Raw genomic sequence first — 19,768 nt, 5'->3', positions numbered from 1 at the left:
TTCCAGTTCTTGAGTTCATTGCGACGATGAGAATTAATAATGAAATGAGAATGATGATACTAAACACTATGATATATTCATGCCTTATCGAAGGTTCGAACCTACGACCTCTGGCTTCCTACCGCGTTAAGATAACCACTCCGCCACGGAGACCGGCGGGAGAAGCCTAACTCAGTTGTTAAACCTATACTCATTTTGTGAATGCTGCATAGGCTATTGTCACCATTGTGAAGAGCATGACGCGATTATTCTTTGTGAGCGTTCTTACGTTCTGTGTTGAATCACTGGCGTACGCAGGATTTTTTTTGTTCGGGAATATCTGAAATTGTAAAGGTGGATAGAGCATAGCTGCTTTCTAGGGAGGCAGTATACACAATAAGATATTTCGTATATTTAGAGCTATCCTTTCTCCAAAATGTGACTTTGCATTTACCACTCTGTTTTCCCCCGAGCTCTTCACTCCTTTTATTGGAAAACGTTGATTTCCTCAAAATTTTGAAGGTGGGCTGTAGACCCACCAGCCCCCTCTGCGTGCACCAGTGTGTTGTTTTTATGAAGCAACAAAGAGATAAACATGTCTAACACAAAAGCTCAGAATAATGCTGTCTAAACTAGTAATTATAATCTAATACACGTCTTTCACGAATGGAGTAGCATAATGTAGCTGACATTTATAATTGCCTAATATTATAATTCTTAAAAATATGAAAAATAATCAATGTTTCAGCCAATGCGAAGAGAACATGTAATTAGAACATTAACAACGCAGACACACACATCTTCTTTTTCCTACTGCAACCCAAATACAATATCAGTTCTTGTCCTGGTTTTCGGGAGCTTCTAGTGCAATGGCAATGTAAGATGTTCGTACTGTTACGCACTGATTCAGTCCTCCAACATGAACATGAGAGAGCTCTTAGGCAGATGAGTGATGTAGTCCTAAGGCAAGAGGAAAAAAGGTGTTAATATCTGTTCGACTTTTTTTAGTGTTTAAAACACAGTTAGGTACTAACTGCAATATGCTGGAATAGCTCATTCGCAGTGAATTTATGTTATTGAACATGGAAATGCGTTTAATAGTATTCCATAAATATGAGTAACATTATTTGACCTGCGGCGGTGACGATGTGGCGAGCGTTGCACGCTACGATACCAAGGGACTCGGGTTCGAATGCTAAGTAAGCCATGGGTATTTGTGTATGTCGAACTGAGAAATTGAGAAACATATGTGGAGGGTGTCAAATGGAAATACATAAAAAAAAGTTAGGTGTTTCGAACTTTCACGCTGGAAAACCGGGTTCGATTCCTGGCATCAGTGATCTCAGGTTAATTTTCCTGCATAAGCGTCTGTGGATTCCATAGAGATCATGCATAAGAGAAACTAGTATTTGTATAGTTAAGTAAATATGACTGTAACACGAGCTGATACACGTAATGGTGAAATTTGTAATCATTCCCCCAAAACTATTATTAGTAAATTCATTTCACTGTTAGTTAGGTATAATTTCTAACTCGTGTGCATATATTTTTAATTCATGTTACACATGCTATTTGTTGACATGGAACCCCGCAGTATTTTTTCCAGATAGGTGGCCAAACGAGGCAAGTTCCTGCAATGCTCTTGTAATAATTTAAATAAGCTATTGTGACTGAAATGATATTATATGTGTGAGACAATTATAGGTTGGCATTCATTTCCTAGCACGGGCCGTGCCCTCATTGCCCCCTTCTGTACTGTAAGTTGTGTTTTATACCTAGGTACAGCGTATATAGATACACTTGAATTTTGAATTGTAACTTCTGCAAATATGCTGTATAAAGAAAAACTGCCGGAGTACAAATTGAGGCGAGTGTACATGGTTGTCTGAAAGGAGCTTTAGATGAGGAAGACTTCTTCGTGGAAGAATAATGTGAAGCGATGAAATAGCTCTTTCACGCTCGTAGCTTCGTTTATCCTCATTAGCCAGTTCGTTCATATTCATATTCGAGTACAATCAGACGTTACAATTCTTATGACTGCGGTGAACTTTCCTTGTAGTACCACATTGGCACTGCACAGCACGTGGGGGAAAGTAAGTTCCTCTGTGGACTTTCCTAGAAAGCAAGCTTGCTTTCTTCCTTTTGTCCACTTGCAAGTGGCACGGTTTGCCTTGTAATCATTACGGTCCACGGAGCAGCTTCTTTCGCATGGAAACAAAGTATATTGTGTCATCACGCACAAACAATATTATCTCACCTGTTGGACGCGGCAATTTTGTTTTCTTACCTCCGGAGTGCTCAACGGGTTTCCAATTTTGTTGCTGCTTTGTTTCCAAGCTGGCCGAGAATTTCCACTGTCAAAAACAATGAGGTGGGCATTAACTATGAAGTTTGCTAAATACAATGCGTTCTTCGTTTTGGGGCAATTTATTTCTTAAAGTGTTTCAGCGTTCTTTTCCTGATGGTGTGCGACTGAACTCGCGGGTGCGTTAAATGGGGCGGTCGCACAATCCCTAAACGTCTGAACGCATTGGCGTTGCCAGACAATTACCACGATCTTAAGGTGTTTTTAGGTGAGAGCTGCTTCGGTGGTCGTGACTACTAAGATTCTCTCTTTCTGTTTTTCTTCACCTGCTTCTCTATTCTCTCGTTCACTCATCTTCATCGTCGCGATTAGCCGAAAGTGACAGAAAAGCGATGATAAATAACATAAATCAATCAAAATCTCTCTCTCTCTCTCTGGATCTTCCTCTGCTTCTGTCTTTATTTCCTTTCTCTCTTTCTTTTCCTTTGTTTCTCTTTCTTTAATTCCCCCATTGTTTTACCTTCTCTACTTCTTAATTTCTCTCTCTCTTTCTGTTTCTTACCATGCTTCTCTCTTTACGTAAGCTCTTTCTTTATTTGTTTCCTTCTCTCTTTTGATTTCAACCTTCACTCCTCTGTTTCTCTTTGTTTTTCTCTCTCTCTCTTTCTATATTTATTCATTGTTTCTTTCTTCTTGCTCTCTCTTAATTCGTTTTTCTCTCTCTCCTTATTTCGCCATGTCTTACTTTATATTTTCCTTCCTACCTCTGTCTTCTCTCTCTCTCTCTCTCTTTTCATCCTGTTTCTTTCTCAACTTCTCTATCACTTTCTCTCTTGATTACTGTCTCATTTTTTCCGTCACTTTATCCTTCCGTGCGTGCTTCTTGCTAGACTCTAAATGTTCCTTAAAGTTTGTGCTAGGCTCCTGCCTACTTGCGGTGAAACAAATCATCACCCTCATCTGGGGGCCACGTAACGGCGGCTGGTGGCTCTGTATGAGGTGAAGAGCTAGTAGGAGGAAATGGGGTAATAGAAAAAACTACATCAATAGTTGCACATACTTCTTTGAAAATTGCGTTTCTAGTAAGCATGTGTAACTATTTATCTAAATTTCTCTATGACCCCATTTTTCTCCTACTAGCTGTGCACCTAATTCAGACCTGAAAGAACAATAAATCATCAATAAACGTAAGGGTGAATGAGGTAGCCCCTTTCGCGATCACTTCTCCAGATTTAGCTCTGTAACTAACAATATATCTACAATGAACACAGCGGTGAGTGAGAACACTGGAAGCGTGTGCAGCGTGTAGGAGTAGCAATGGCAATCTCCTGCTAAGGTGCTATTTATCTATAATACGTTAAGGGTTCTAATTCAGTAGAATTATGACTGTGGCAAAGGGTTGAATGGTGATAACGGGGAGGAATATCTGCATAAATAAGCAAAGCTACATGTAACATAGACTAAGGACCCACAATTAACATTGGTCCTCCACCCGCTCGGAATTATCTTGGCGCTCCTACACATAACGTGGCTTTAGTGGGTGGGGGGGGGGGGGGGCTTACGATGATGTAAGCCACTGGATATTCCACGTATCTGGACCGAAAAGAATGAATTTCATATTTTAATGATGTTCAAGGTTATTTTTGTGGAGGAGGGGAGGGACGCTATTTCGAACTGTTACAAGCCACAAGACTTAAATGGATGAAATTGTGCAGCACCATGAAGTCGTGATTTCTAAATGCCCTAGAATTTTCAAGGCCGACCAACAGACCAAGTGCAAAGTGTAAAACAATGTGAGTTATTAGATTAACCTTTTTCTCAAGAAACATATGGTAAAACTGTTGTATCCTAGGAACTATTGAGAATCATGTAGCTACACACACACACACATATATACATATAGAAAGTTAAAAGACCCTCAGAGAATATTGGTTTCATAAAAATATCACATCTAAAACATATTAACATATTACCCTGAGATGCTGTATGCCTATTAAGAGCTTATAAGAGCCAAGAGGTACAAACAATTAAGGCGCATCTCAACGTAGAGGAGGTAGTAGAAAACTCATGGAGAGGTATCGTCAATAACGATGGTTAAGTCCATATGGATAGATTAGCCATTTTTAAACTGAATATCAGGATGATAACACGCAGACACGAACATCTGTAATACTAATGTCCTATGCAATCAATAATTCTCTTCTTTTTTCTGGTATAGTCGATTTTCAGTATCTGGTTAAACATTAATCTTGCTTTTCGCAAAAGATATTAATTTGGATGATACATATGGCTACAAATTATTCTGTTAGTTTCTGGATCTGAAGAATCTTTTCTTCATAAAGATACAGGATAATTTTAGACGAAGATATAAGGGCATATTCTAATGAAGTTGGTAATCTCGCGATTTCTTCTTATCAACACTTCAATATTTTCATTACCCATTTATAAGAAATGGTGTTAATTGACTTCGGATTCCGTCTTAAAATAGTGCAAATACAGAGAAATTCATACTATGGCTGATATTTTGATTGCTACACTCATCATTTTAATAATATGTAATTTGAAACAATTAATGCAGGTTCTTACCAATAAATAAAGAAGGAAGATCTATTGAAATACTTATAATTAACACCAAGAATGGTAGAATATCATTCTAGTGTATTTGTTGAAAGAAACAAGTGTGTTTCTTCAGAACTTGTGCCATCTCGAATTGTTTCCACGGATTTTACTCAGGCCAATTTTCTGACACTTAGCGGCGACAAAGAAAAACGAATGTTATGAGAATAGAAATTTGCACCGAATTCGATGATCCCCGTCTTGTTTACACTCCTTTTTAATAAGATAAAATTCCCCGTACATATACCACCGTGCCATGAAGGCACATTTAGGGGATGTGGGTGTAGGGCCCCATACATTCTCGATCTCGGCCATTTTGAAGGTGATGTGATCAGCATCACGCTCCGGCCACCTTTTTCCCCCCAGGGTTGCTCCTAGGTACTCGTTGATTTGAGGTTGGTCGAACACGAGAGATGCTTTATGCTGGGATAAGGCCGGAAAAATTCCGACTTTAGATCACCCACCGGTGAATCGAACCTTGGTCTCCGGCGTGGCAGTCAGACGCCCTACCGACAAGACTACCCCGGGTCAAAGTATTATGAGTTTAATTTTATATTGGATTCTAAACAGTGATGATAGAACATGCATGTCATGTCTGTAATGCTTGCTTTTAAAAGAATAATCATAAAAACTGTCTGTTGTAATATTTCGTGCTTTTTCCTGAACGGGCTAGATTTGTTAATATACTGAAGTAGTAATTCACATGTGTATCTAGTCACGAGTTCTAGAAACAAAATTGGGATATGTACTTATATTTCAATTGCCTGTCTCCTTACTTCGGGTTCGAATCCTGGCCTGGGCATGGATGTTTGTGAGTGTCCATTCATCAATTTCATCATATCATCACCCATCCACATCTTCGCAAATTAGCCAAAAGTGGCACAAGAAGCGAAGTAAAATAAAGCAATTCAATCAATCAATCCTTATTTGTGGTTCACCCTGTACACATAAACTTAATCCGCCACTGCGGTGGAGGCCCCGTGCAATGTATCGAATCACACTTTCGACTGTAATTCCAATCCTGGTTAACCTATCTGAGCAGAGAAGGGCAATTAAGACAAAAGTATGAGAAATAGCAAGAGACGTGTGAAATAAATTATCCATGGCTGTTAGCCGCACTCATGCTAGGAAGGTGAGGGTGTAAGAACCTCTTAGACACATCCTGTATGTTTCATCCGGATGAAATCTCAAGGCAAGAAGGAAGGGGGCGCTTTTACCTTGCCCCACATGACGTGACCTGCAAGCTTCCGAATACCGTCTCCCACGCATCAGCTTCCAGAGAATTGTGACGCAACAATGGGCGTGTTCGGGCGGAGCACCTTCAAGAGTTCCTTGACACTTGACACAGTGGCGTTTCGGCCTAGGAAGCATTCGACAACAATAGGTCTTCAACAAGAGATGACCTTCACATGTACTCGCAGAGTTCATGCCCATTTGTTTCCCAATGCAAAGAGCAAGATGTCTCGTGTATCACGCATACAACGGACTACACAAAGGCGATGAAATTTGAATACAAAGGCTAGCTGTCTTAAACGACTTGTCGAAAAACAAGGTCCCTTCCTAAATTGACCTGTTACCTCCATATGCATACCGTAAGGCGACAAAGGTTAGGAGACTGTACAGATTTTTTTTCTAACGCAGCTTAGCCTTACCAAATTTAGCAACTTTAATTTCAGCGACAGAGTAAAGTTGTGTTCTGGCATTTTTACTAACAACGCATATTTCAAGGATACAAGAAAGAAAATCAAGTTTTAAATATTACTCTTGCTTTCCTTTTGGTAAATGCAATTGAAATTCCAATAGCAGCTATACTTAATCATTATCTATCATAGTTTGTCTCTAATGCCCTCTGTTGATGATGATGATGATAATAATAATAATAATTATTATTATTATCATCATCATCAACAGAGGGCATTAGAGACAAACTATGATAGATAATGATTATTATTATTACTAAGTAACCTGTCGAGAATAATGTGGCAGGTTAACAACCCTTTTTTCGGGTGACTGGTATTAATTATTCAACAATCTTACATTGACTTCGCGAGAAAACGTACCATCGACAACAAGTACCTACCACCGGAGCGGCTACCTGCGAAGGGTCTTCTAATGAGTCTTAAAATATTTGCGATGCGACAAAACGTACCACTCGATGGGACGGCATCAAAAAGCATTTACCGAAATTACGGTTTTCTCTAGTTTTGCTGATTTCCATCACACTTTATCCAGGCTTTGGACAGTTCCACACTGTTGTTGGAATTTCCGCGTTTTGCAACCAACTATTCACAAAGAAATCAAAGAAAAGAGTTAGTTTCGCTGATTCTGGGGCTTGAGAGTGTATTTCCAGCCATCCATCATAAACTTCCTCCGTTTTTAAAAAGGCCAGAGCGGCACACATGCGTATATGCAAACGGATTACCTCATTCTCTCGAAACTCGAAGAACCTAACCTAACCTAACCTAACCTAAGAGATGAAAGTCGTAATGACTAATGAGGTAAAACGAATAACCAAGCTGGGTGCTGGATAGCGCATCGTGTTGTAATGTCTGACATGTGAAGGGCAAGTTCAAGCGTTTTCCTTGGTACGTTTTGTCGCGGAGTAAATATTTTGAAGTTGTTAGTGGATCCTTCACAGGCAGCTGTTTATCTTAGTGGTGCGTTTCGTCGCGAAAACCCAAGTGGTACGTTTTGTCGGGAAACCGACCTTGCAGTGTTCAGTTAAACAGTAGCTACCCCACCAAGTGCTTTTTTAATGGTACACCGTACCGGCACCTTTTTATAGGTGAGAATAACACTAATAAGATTTTAATTTAACGAAACAACGAAATGTTGTTATATGTATGTGTGTGTGTAACTACCTGGATGCACGGGAACGGATTTATATGTAGTAACAATGTGCTAAATATGTAAATACATATTTAGTTATTTTCACCAAAATATGGAGTTAAATATGGACTTAAAATTATAAAAATAATAGATTTTTAATAATATAAGACACTACACGAGCTACATAAAATACAATCTCGGAATTGCAATTATTACCGTGACTGTCTTGAATAGAAATAAATAGCGAATCCCGTACTAGTAGCGAGGGTGTGGTTAGCAACGGGCTGTTCGACTTTGCACTTTCTTCCAACGTTGCCAAAATAACGTTTGTAACAACCATGGGTCTATTCTTGAATCCTCATTCTCTATTGTTGACAACAATTGTAAGTAAACAGGAATTTCAAGTGTTTTACAATAGCAAAAGCAATCAGTTGGGAAGTGTAAAATTGAAAATACAGTAAATCCTCGTTAATCCGGACTAATGGGGGGATAAGTTGACCGGTTTAACGAAAGTCCGGATTAACTGAAAAGAACTGTAGAAAGTGCATTAAAACTCCGTTTATAGCAACAAAACACGTTTATGATGATGTATTTAAAGGGCATAGGCCTAAATACACTATACAGTACCGTACAAAGTCTGCGAGAAACAGAAAATTTCATCAGTGGTTGACTGCCTTTTACTTGGAAAGTTCTCTTGTTGACTTCGTCACATTAAAACCTTATATTCTGTTTTTTTTGCCTTTTCCCTGTCCGGATTAAGCGAAGTCCGGCTTATGGGGGTCCGGATTAACGAGGTTTTACTGTAATAATAACAATAATAATTGTTCGGAAAACAGAAAACTTGTAATTAATGCAATTGTAGGGTATAAAAATGGTCATAAACTTTCGTTTGTTTAAGGTCGCTTCGGACAGTTATTCGCAAGAAAATCACCCAACTCTTTGTTGAGAAATGTTCTGCAATATGAAAATAATATGTAAAAATAACAAGACATATGTAAAATATGAGCCCAAACCTAATATATGTAAAAATATGGAAAATATATTTAATTTTTCAAGTTTACATGCCATGATGAGCAAAAATAGTACAAAATATAACTGATTTCAGATTCATACGTAAATATGTATTAACATATACGTAAACCCCTTCCCTGGTTATAAGCATACCGCAATATTTTGAGTAGTTCTTATTATGAACACAATAGCAAACCAACTTGTAGAGTACCAGAAACTGACCTTACCTATATGTCACATGGTACCGATTGGATTTCTGGATTAGAAGTTCATTAACACGTCCTTGACGGTAAAAATTACAAAAAAGAATTGTAAAGAGCTGCTTCTGTGCATTGCAGCAAGCCGTGAAGGCGGGGGAGGGGGCACACATTCACATTCTGATATTTACATTGGTGTTATTTACCGTCGCTTTTCTGCCATTCGATTACATGAAACTGATGAATGAGCACTCACAAAGAACACCCATGCACAGGTCAGGATTCGAAACCGGGACCCTTGGCGTCGTAGTGTGATGTGCTAACCGCTGCGTCACGGACGTCTATGTTCCGTAATGTAATAAACGTGTCCTTAAAGTGTATGGTTTTGTGGAGTAATATATTCAAATTGCATTAATGAGTATGGAAGATAAATTGCAAATATAAATATCTAAGCCTGGTCTGATTTTTCAAACTATGAATGATAATTCTTCTTTCATCCATTTCTTCTAATTATTTTTGATCGAGATTAACCGAATGATATACAACGTGGATATTACTTAATTTTTATGATATATATATTATATACGTATATATGATAGTTGTTATTGTTGATACGTTCAAGATTCTATTATTAAAACGTATTATTATTAGAGATATTACTATGTCGTTGTATTATTCTTATTATTAATAACTCGGTAATATTCAGCGGTGAACGATGAGACTCGGCGAAGTACATAGACTCCTCTCAGTTACAGGGATAATGTTAAGCAAAGACAATGCTTCACAGTACAGAGGAATAAAACCACATTTTTGCAGTAGATATAATAAAAGGTTTTATTCTTTATTTATTGTGATTATAATGCAAACAGGCTTAGTACGAATGTGAGGTTTTCGCTTTGACGATGACTTGACTCAACTAAAACGCATAAACTCAATGCGTGGTTATCGGCTTGCCTATGATCACATAGACCTAGCTTGCGCCCCGAACTACCACACCAAGAGATATGCAATAATAACTGAGCCAATATTTGCTCTTTAGCCTTTTATTCCAAATTAATCCTTAGGCTAGCTTTATTTCTTAACGTAGAATGGTTGCAGTATTGTGCATAGCATCAATGCATGGCTATCGGCATACTTATGGTCACATAGGCTTAGCTTGCGCCTCGAACTACCATACCAAGATGTATGCACAACACCGAGGAGTTCTTTTTAAGTTTAAAATCCTCGACGATCCGTGGCGAATGTGTGATATTTCTTACGCGATATCCTCGCTTTTATACTATTTTCGAGGACACAGATTCAAGTACAGATGAACCACTCACTATCTACAAAAGGATGCTATCAACGAAACTGACATCTATACATGTTTAGAAATAGAAATTCACATATTGCACTCTCGCAAATCTAAAGATACATTGAACTACTAATAATAGAGCATAAAATACAATACATATTAAACAAAAGATATACATTACAAACAAGGTGCAATATTACATATAATAGCACGGAAATTACGCTCTCTTTGCTCAAAATAAATATATTATAATAGTGACATATTTTAAAGTTATGATGTCACATAAAAATATGGATCATATCATTCTTATTTCATTATATTTACGATTATCGTTGATAAGAAGATGGTAATATGTGGATGAAGTAAGCCACGAAATAAGTAAGTAGGAAAGCAAGAAAAAATTAAGAAAAAGCATTTTGATACTTATCCCAGATACATAGGTAAGAAAATACTGATTTCAATGAACTATCAAGAGAAATGGTACCTAAAGAAGGTAATATAATATTGAAGAAATGAAATTATTTAACATTATTTCAAAGTAGACATGAAGTGAAATAAAATATAATCACGTGAATATATAATGCATAGCTTTAAAAGCTATTAATTAAGTGTAAAAACTTGGGGGGGGGGGGGGGTAAGGATAAAGATAGTTCAGTAAGATAAAACCTTATTTTTCAGTGTAAGGTGTCTGGTATTACCGTATGTATTTCCCGGCAAATTCTCTAACGTAGTAGTGGCCACGTCACTTTGGTAACCACCCAAATTTTAAAAACCCAATGCTTGAAGCCAGTCGATTTGCATGGCCACTGAAACATGAAAAGTTTGTATAAGAAAAGGATACTATTATACCCAACACATCATGGTACGAGTATGGTGATTGGATTCATTACAAAATATTTTTTGTTGAAATGGTTCAAAGTATAGAACGCATTTTTCATTTGTAATCTTGGAGTTTTGCTTGTTTGGGTTTCAGTTTTTGTTTAAGTCCACTTTTATGCTCTGATATGCTAATTTGGCCTGGACCTCCAGTTTAAAGTGGTATCTGAATAACTATGTTCCTCCACCAGATATCGAACCCGGGACCCATTGATTACAAAGCAATTTATGTTTTGTAATATATGTTCATGTGACCTATGATTTTTTTATGTGTCGTTTGCGCATTATTCAGATATGGTAATTAACAAGGAATGTTTATCTCTCAGGATTGTTGGACACCATCACAACGACAGCTGACAGCAAGGACTGTCCGGGAGTGTGCGTCCACGCGCTGGCGACGCTCATCTGCTACAGGGTGCTAGAGGACGTCCAGTGCCCCTCGCCCACCATGAGATGCTGCGTGGAGCCCCCGCCCCCTCCCCCTGGAAACGGATCCATGGAGTGGCACGAGAAGCCAGGGACGGCGCTCGCCATGGTGCAGACAACCACCCCTCCAACCACAACCACCAGGAGGCCTCCCGTGAGTGGTTTTGTATCTAGATATCGTATTTTGCTAATGGTAATATGAATTGGAACAGAAAATATTTATAATGAGGGGAGTTAATAGGCTGTAGCCCCGTCTGATATGTCCTTCAACCTCTTCCCTCCAAACTATGGCTATGGTAACTTGTTGACTTAAAAATTGGTATTTTGTAAGGTACACCTAACGGCAAAAGTATTAGTAGACGAATTGTCCAGTATTATTTTCACTCGGTCTGTTTTCCACAATGTGATGACCATGAATTGAAAGACGCACAATAAAACATCTACTTTGCATCAACATAAATGCATTGCTTAAAAAAACACAGTATAAATAATAATGAATGAAAATAGATATACACAATTTGTCTACCATTATCTTTGCTGTCGACTGTATTACCCATATTATAAATAGTGAATGCCCCTAATTGTAACGGTAATGCAATCTAGAACGACATGGAGGGACACTCAAATTTTCGATCCCTCGTAAATGCACTTAATCAACTAGATGATATGATAGATTAAGAGCATAAACTTCGTGGAAGTTTATATGTTTATATCCTCTTTATGCACAGGGAGGCTAATCAGGAATGGTGGAAGGACTTACATAGTTATGTAGATGTAAAAAGAAAACCTTTTCTTCATTCTACAAAACACGTAATAATTGGTAATTAAAAGTTTGAGTCTATTAAGTATTTTTGTAGCTTTTTTTAAAACAATTTTGGAGCATACTTCTGTAGTTGTAGAATATATTTTTATCAGTTTAGATTTTTTCATTTTAGTTTCAGAGCCTCTTTTAGGAGTTTGAATCCTATTTGTGTTATTTTTAGAGTTTATATTTTGTAGTTTTGGAGTTCATTAGCTTTAGCTTCTGTTTTGGAATCTTTAAATGCTTTAAAACATTTTGAAACTGCTCAAAAATTATTGGGTAGACAATTACAGTATGCATTAACGCTGGAGTTGATATGAATACAACTAAAGTCTTTACGATAAATGTGCTAAACATGAAGCCATCACATATCCCAGTATGCACCCAGATTTCAACATGAGTATTTGCTCCTAACAATTCATATAACTAGCACAGCTTCAATTGTACTCCAGTCTTGTAATCAAGATAACCTCCTCCGTTGAACATATGTCACCAGTCAGTAAATAAATTTAATCATTGAGGTTAACCTTGGTTGGTTGTCCTTGGGCATAAAGTTTCACTTCATCCACTGGTCGTTGGTGAAGCTTCCCGAGAATCTAGTGGTTGCTTTCCTCTCCTCCACCACAATAAATGTTATGGGGAGCGTTCTATATAATAATAAGAAAAAAATATTTAGTTTTGACCTCAAACTTAGGTTAAGTTACCTAGTAATTACATGTAACTGTTAGAATGTGTAGGCTATTGATTATTAGATACCTTTATTTACTAACATTTATATTTTTGAAATTAAACTTCAATAAGGAAACCGTGGTGTGGGAATAGTGCTAGGACCACGTGTGAGACATAAAGTTATAGCAGTGCGTTATGTGGATGACAGGATTATAATGGTAAAACTTCAAGGAAAGAAGAGAGACTTAGTGTTAATTCAAGTGTATATGCCACATAGTGGGTTGTCAGAAGAAGAAGTGGAGGAAAACTATGAGAAGATAGAAGACTTGATGGAAAAAGAGAGAAAGGGATCGTGCATTATCATAATGGGTGATTTGAATGCTGTAGTAGGAGAAAGGCAGGATGGAAGTACAGTAGGAAGATATGGATTAGGTGTGAGAAATGAGAGAGGGGAAAGCCTGGTAAATTTCTGTAAAAGAAACTCCCTAATTGTTGGAAACACACTGTTCCAGCAACATAAGAGAAGGAGATACACCTGGATATGTCCAAGAGATTGCAAAAGATACCAGATAGATTACATACTGGTACAAGAAAGATTTCGAAATTGTTTGAAAAATGCGAAGACATTGACAGGAGCTGACATTAATTCAGACCACATCTTGCTAATAGGAGAAATCAATCTTACATTGAAGAAGGAAGAAAGACAGAAATTTGCAGAACATTTCCAAGGAAACTATACTAAGCTTAAAGCTAGTTGTAACAATAAAGATGAGATGTGGGATGGAATAAAAAGCTGCTTACAGAAGGCAGTGGATGAAACAATAGGCTACAGGGAAAGGAAAAGTGCAAAGAAACCATGGATTTCTGAAAGTATGCTGGAAAAAATGGAGGAACGGAGAAAATGGAAGAATGTAAATACAGAAGAGGGAAGACATAATTACAGGATACTGAATAACCAGCTAAGAAGAGAAACTGACAGGGCAAAAGAACAATGGATGAAACAAAAATGTGAAGAAATTGAAGAACTGGAAAAAAGGGGAAGGTATGACTTGATGTATCGTGAAGTAAACTGCTTGGGCTTCCAAAAGAAGAAATGGAAAACAATGTGGATGATAGAAGACGAGGATGGATGTGAAATCACAGACAAAAAAGGAATATCGAATGTGTGGGGAAAGTACGTTGAAGAGCACTACCAGAAAGAGAATCGCCCAGACAGTCTGAATGTAGAAAATGAAGATGTGCCTGATGATGAGAAAGGATACTATATCCTGAATGAAGAATTTGAGCAAGCACTCAAAGAAATGAGGAATGGGAAAGCAACTGGCACTGATGAAATTCCTGTTGAACTTATCAAATGCCTGGGAGATGGAAAAAGAGAAATACTGCACTTATGCAATGAAATCTATGAGAAAGGGGATTGGCCACAAGATTTCACGGTGACTGTTTTGGTACCTCTGCAGAAGAAAAGCAATGCCACAAAATGTTCTGAGTACAGGACAATCAGCTTGATATCTCACTCGGCCAAAATTCTTCTAAGAATTCTGAACAGACGCCTATACTCAAAGGTCAGTGGCGAGTTAGAGGAAGAACAGTTTGGTTTCAGGAAAGGAAGAGGTACAAGGGATGCAATTGGTTTACTGAGGACCATTGGGGAAAGATATTTAGAGAAAGGAAAGGAGGTGTTTGTAGTATTTGTAGACCTGCAGAAAGCCTTTGATAGAGTAAATTGGGTTAAACTTTCAGAAATTCTGAAGAAAATTGGTGTAGATTGGAAAGAGAGAAGACTTAAAAGCAACTTATACATGAATCAACGAGTTAAAGTGAGAACAGGAGACGAAATAACAGAAGGCTGTGAAATTGGAATAGGAGTACGACAAGGATGCTGCCTATCGCCTACTTTGTTTAATATCTATTTAGAAGATATAGTGAAAAATTGTTTCCAGGGAACAGGAGGTGTCAAATTGGGAGGAAGAAGAATAAACTGCGTAAGATTTGCTGATGACATGGCATTATTTGCTGAGGATATAATGCCATAAATAGTATGTTAGAAGAGTTAAACAGCAGCTGTGAGCAGTATGGGATGAAGATAAATGTAAAGAAGACAAAGACAATGGTTATAGGACGGAAACCAAGGAATATTAATGTGAGAGCAAACAGTGAAATAATCCAGCAAGTGGATAGCTTCAAGTACCTCGGATGCACTATGAGCAGTGACATGAGCTGCAAACAAGAAGTGAAAATGAGAATCGCAATAGCAAAAGAAGCTTTCAATAGAAGAAAAAATGTTTTTTGTGGCCCCATGGACATAGGTCTAAGGAAGAGATTAGTGAAATGTTTTGTGTGGAGTGTAGCACTATATGGTGCAGAAACCTGGACGTAGAGAAGAAATGAAGAGAAACTACTCGAAGCTTTTGAAATGTGAACATGGCGAAAAATGGAGCGTGTAAAATGGACGGACAAGGTAAGAAACGAAGCCGTACTGAAAAGTGTTGGTGAAAAAAGATCTATACTGGAGACCATCAAGAGGAGGAAAAGAAACTGGTTAGGACACTGTCTAAGAAGGAACTGCCTGCTAAGGGATGCCTTGGAGGGAATGGTTGAAGGAGGAAAAGTCCGTGGAAGAAAGATATCAGTTTATGGATGATATTAAATTAACTGGGTCATATGCTATTACGAAGCGTAAGGCAGAGAATAGGGAAAGCTGGAGATTGCAGTGAAAAACCTGCCAATTAGGCAGAAAATAATGAATGAATGAATGAATGAAATATTAATGGCATCTCCAGGTATTAGTCCTTGTTTTCCTACATATTGCCTCACAGAGTGTGTTCGTTAATGGGAGAAAAAAAAGAGATGAAAATTATCAGACAGGCACAAATTTTTTGTAAGTAGTCTTTACAAATAAAAGCCTCCAGCATAATTAGAAATCCTTATTAAATTAGCGCCATCCATTGGTAGAATACTTCATCCGTTTTAGCACTTTGATATAGTTACCAATGAAACCACAACCAGGTTTCAAAGAATGCGTGGCCATAACTACTTATTACAATCCCCTACCGAAATTGTCCAATTTTCTTATTTGCAACATACTATTCATTTTTTTTTTTATCACAAAGTGTTTATATTTTGAAAGCTGTCATAAATTCAAAGCTAGTGATATTAATCGTTGGTATTTAGTTGGTATTTTAAGTCCACTTTATGCACAGTAAGGCTAATTGGGACTGGACCTACAGTTTAAAGTGGGATCCGAACCACTTTGTACCTCCACCGGGTATCGAACCCGGGACCCCTTGATTACTAGGCGACGACGCTACCACTGCATCGTCGGGGAGGTCGAGAGATTAAACGTAAAAAAAGTTCGTACACCCATGCATGCAACTAGATATACATGTATAAGAAACCTTTATCACTACAGCAATACTATCTCTCATTCGGAGAAAAAAGACAAGAAAAATAATAAGAGATGCAGTGGAACCGGTCTGAGAAAAACGAAATTTCAAATAATGTTTGTTGTATTGTGGCAATTGTACATGAAATGTGCAATGAAAGTACATTTGTTTTCCAAACGTGTAATTTCTGAAGCTTCATCACAGTGATTATTCTGTAAACGCATTCTATTTTTAAAAAAACACGAACCTACAATATAAACTCTTGTTTTTCAGTCTCCTGATCCACCGTCTCGACACGAGGTGGCAGCAGCTACGCAGGAGAAAGAGACATGTAAGTTTTCAACGCTCTACAATGTTCACTACTTTATATTTATTTTCATTTACAGTATTAATTTCATGAATCTGTACAGATAGAAATTTTTTACCCGTAAACAGGGGTGTACTGTCCCGTGACGAAAGGAGGAATTTGTCCCTTTGTAACACGTCTCACTGAAAAGATTTTGAATCCCCTCTTCAACATGTAAAAGATATCGACCAGAAATTCGTAATAAAGCTGTATGGAACATGAGTTTTTCATATTTCTAATGCTTTCTTTAGTAAAAAAAATAATAGTATTGGAGGAAATATTAATGTTTTCTTACTTAGCGTCACTCATCTGCCACTTTTTGTTGTATAATCACTTCAAAGAAATATGCAACTGCCCAAGGAACACACAAAGAAATACCAGGACTCGAACCTGGACTATCGTGAGCCACCCTCTCAATGCTCTCCATCACCGAGGCGGCGAGAATAGCTTCGTAATTTTGAAGAACATACATTATGATGCCATGATATGAAATCAAAATTTAATAATGTATTTTCTAAAATAAAAATAGCATAAATTCCCCGCACGATAGCATAAAACTCGTATCAAGATATATATTGATTGGTGTTATTTTTTTTAAATAGATTTAATTTTACATTTAGAATTGGTTGATTGCTTAATTTATTTAACATTTGTGGTTGCTTCGGCGCGTATGGTCATTTTGAATTATTCTAAGCATACGAGGAAGAAATTCCCTTATCTAAAGCCCTCACCATAAAATTAAAGAATTAAAAACGGGATTCAAAGAGCCCTTTGAGAAAAGTTGTAAAGGGACCTACGCAGAACAAAAACAATACATTACAAAAGGTAAGGATAGTCCAAAAACTTCCTCAGAAACAGTGTAAAAGGTCCACTCTTCTCAAATATATATGTATAGGGTGGCTCAAAAAGTCACTTAACACCCCCGGTACAAGGCCACTGCAGCGCGCAACATGGAAATGGTGATGACCAATTGTTATCAGGCCAAGGGGGAACCACACTAACGCCACCCGCATGGTCGGCGGCCATCTTGATGACCGCCATCTTGAATTCAACTTCAGAATTTTAAATGGGAAGGGGGTGATATGATATATCAAATCAGGCTAGAATGTCACGAGAAATGCAATGGTGAAGGTTTTTTCGACGCATCTTTAACCAGTAAAAAGTTATGACTGAATTATTGTATCAATTTGCTCCTTGTCGAGGTGTTAGAAAAATGCCTTAACATTTGTTTAGCACATCGGAAATGCATCGAGATCAAAGTGATGTCTAGGAAGATAAGTTCGCATGCCATTGCACAAGATTTTAATTGGATACATCCACGAAGAGCTGCGCATTATGAATGGTTGTCGCGAACAATTTACATTGTGACGCTTCCATTGAATTAAAAGTCCTTCACAGTGACAAGGCTAATGTTTATGTTCATAAGGAAGTTCATTTTTCTAACACCTCGAAAAGGAGCAAATTGGTACAATAATTCAGTCATAACGTTTTACTGGTTAAAGATACATCAAAACACCTTCACCATTGCATTTCTCGTGACATTCTAGCCTGATTTGATATATCATATCACCCCCTTCCCATTGAAAATTCTGAAGTTGAATTCAAGATGGCCGCCGACGGTGCGGATGACGTCAATGTGGTTCCCCCTTGGCCTGGCAACGATTGATCATCACTAGGGCTCGGAAGTTGAGGACCTATAAATTGCCAAAAAAAAGATCTATAAAAAGACCTAAAAATATAAAAAAAATGGGATTTTTGAGTCCAAGACTGTTGGTGTCCCGCACGTATTTCGTACCCTGGAGATTAATTTCGGAAAAGAGGATGAACAATAGCTAGATGAAAATGGGGAACAAACATGAGAACATGCTTGGGCACCCGGGAAGGGAAGTCTTACGAAAATATTCTCACATACGTTACGTATCTGAAAGCCATAAGGAAAGCACGTAGTTAGGCAGTCTGTAAACTAAGACCATGATCACGATGATCATTTATATCTGCAGATGGTGCTAGCTAACCCGTTGATATTACTTCGTGGAGGTTGTTTGTTATATTATTGGCGAATGAAACTGCATTTTACAACAAATTTTGTGCATTTTGATGAAAGGAAAGCTATTTATATTACGAAGATCAGAATGCATTTATCCACCTCCTGAAAAACATAGAAGTCACATAACACAAAGTTTGATTTCAGATTTTTGAATGGAAAAGTTGTGCTTCAAGCGTGAAACGTCATTTATATTATAATACTCCTTGCTACAAGGAAACTGCCACGTTCTCAAATCATTTTAAAAAAATACCGCATCAGACAATTTAGCTTATTAAAGTTACATATCATTAAAATGTAGTAAACCAAGGCGTGGAGAAGATGTATTTGATTTGACAATCATCTAAGATCTAAATATTTGGAACATTGGAAATGTTAATAATAATAAAATAAAGTAATGAAATGTAGAAATTTTCACGACACATACCATGTTTATGTAAGTTAACTGTGTGACATAATGGATAATCAGGTATGAACTTATGTAGTTCTAAATGAATTTTTGTCTATTAAAAATTGTAATACTTTTTACTATTAGACTCCCCGCCAACGTATTTAGTACAACTCACGTGGACAGAAGAATGGTGGGAGAAAATGCCCCAAAGCATTCACAACACACACAGATAATTTTCGTAAAAAATGAAGCTTATATTGCGAACAAATTAAAGTATTTATTAGCAAGTAAAGATCCATTTTCAATAGATCTTCACTGGTTAATTTTGCTTGAAATAATAAATATTTTTTTCCTACCATGCTACTGATTTCCATGAAGGAAATATTTGGATCAACGATTTTCAAAACTGGTATATTTGTAATTAATTTTAAATTATCTGAATATATTTGTGTAATATTGTTGTAATTAGATTTACGGTATACATTAACATCCTTATTTTTTCAATTTTATAAACTCTTTCTAATTTTGATAAGAAATGGAAAATTGCCTCATTTCTTTATTTTTTAGCCACACTATCTACAGATTTGCAATTAAAAT

General features: G+C 37.3%; 1 protein-coding gene across 2 annotated transcripts in view; it reads left to right on the top strand.

Moving 5' to 3' along the window:
• Nucleotides 1-19,768, top strand: part of mas (trypsin-like serine protease domain-containing protein masquerade) — a 419,698-nt gene that overhangs the window by 380,734 nt on the left and 19,196 nt on the right. For both annotated transcript variants that reach the window (XM_083142029.1, XM_083142020.1), the window contains 2 exons: nt 11,434-11,687; nt 16,664-16,721. In XM_083142029.1, the coding sequence (XP_082998155.1) occupies nt 11,556-11,687; nt 16,664-16,721 (190 nt within the window). In that variant the 5' untranslated portion in view covers nt 11,434-11,555. The remainder of the gene's footprint in view (nt 1-11,433; nt 11,688-16,663; nt 16,722-19,768) is intronic.

Source organism: Lepisma saccharinum, chromosome 1 (assembly GCF_977018435.1).
Source record: "Lepisma saccharinum chromosome 1, izLepSacc3.1, whole genome shotgun sequence".
Lineage (NCBI taxonomy): Eukaryota > Metazoa > Arthropoda > Insecta > Zygentoma > Lepismatidae > Lepisma > Lepisma saccharinum.
This window is presented reverse-complemented; position numbering and strand designations above follow the sequence as displayed.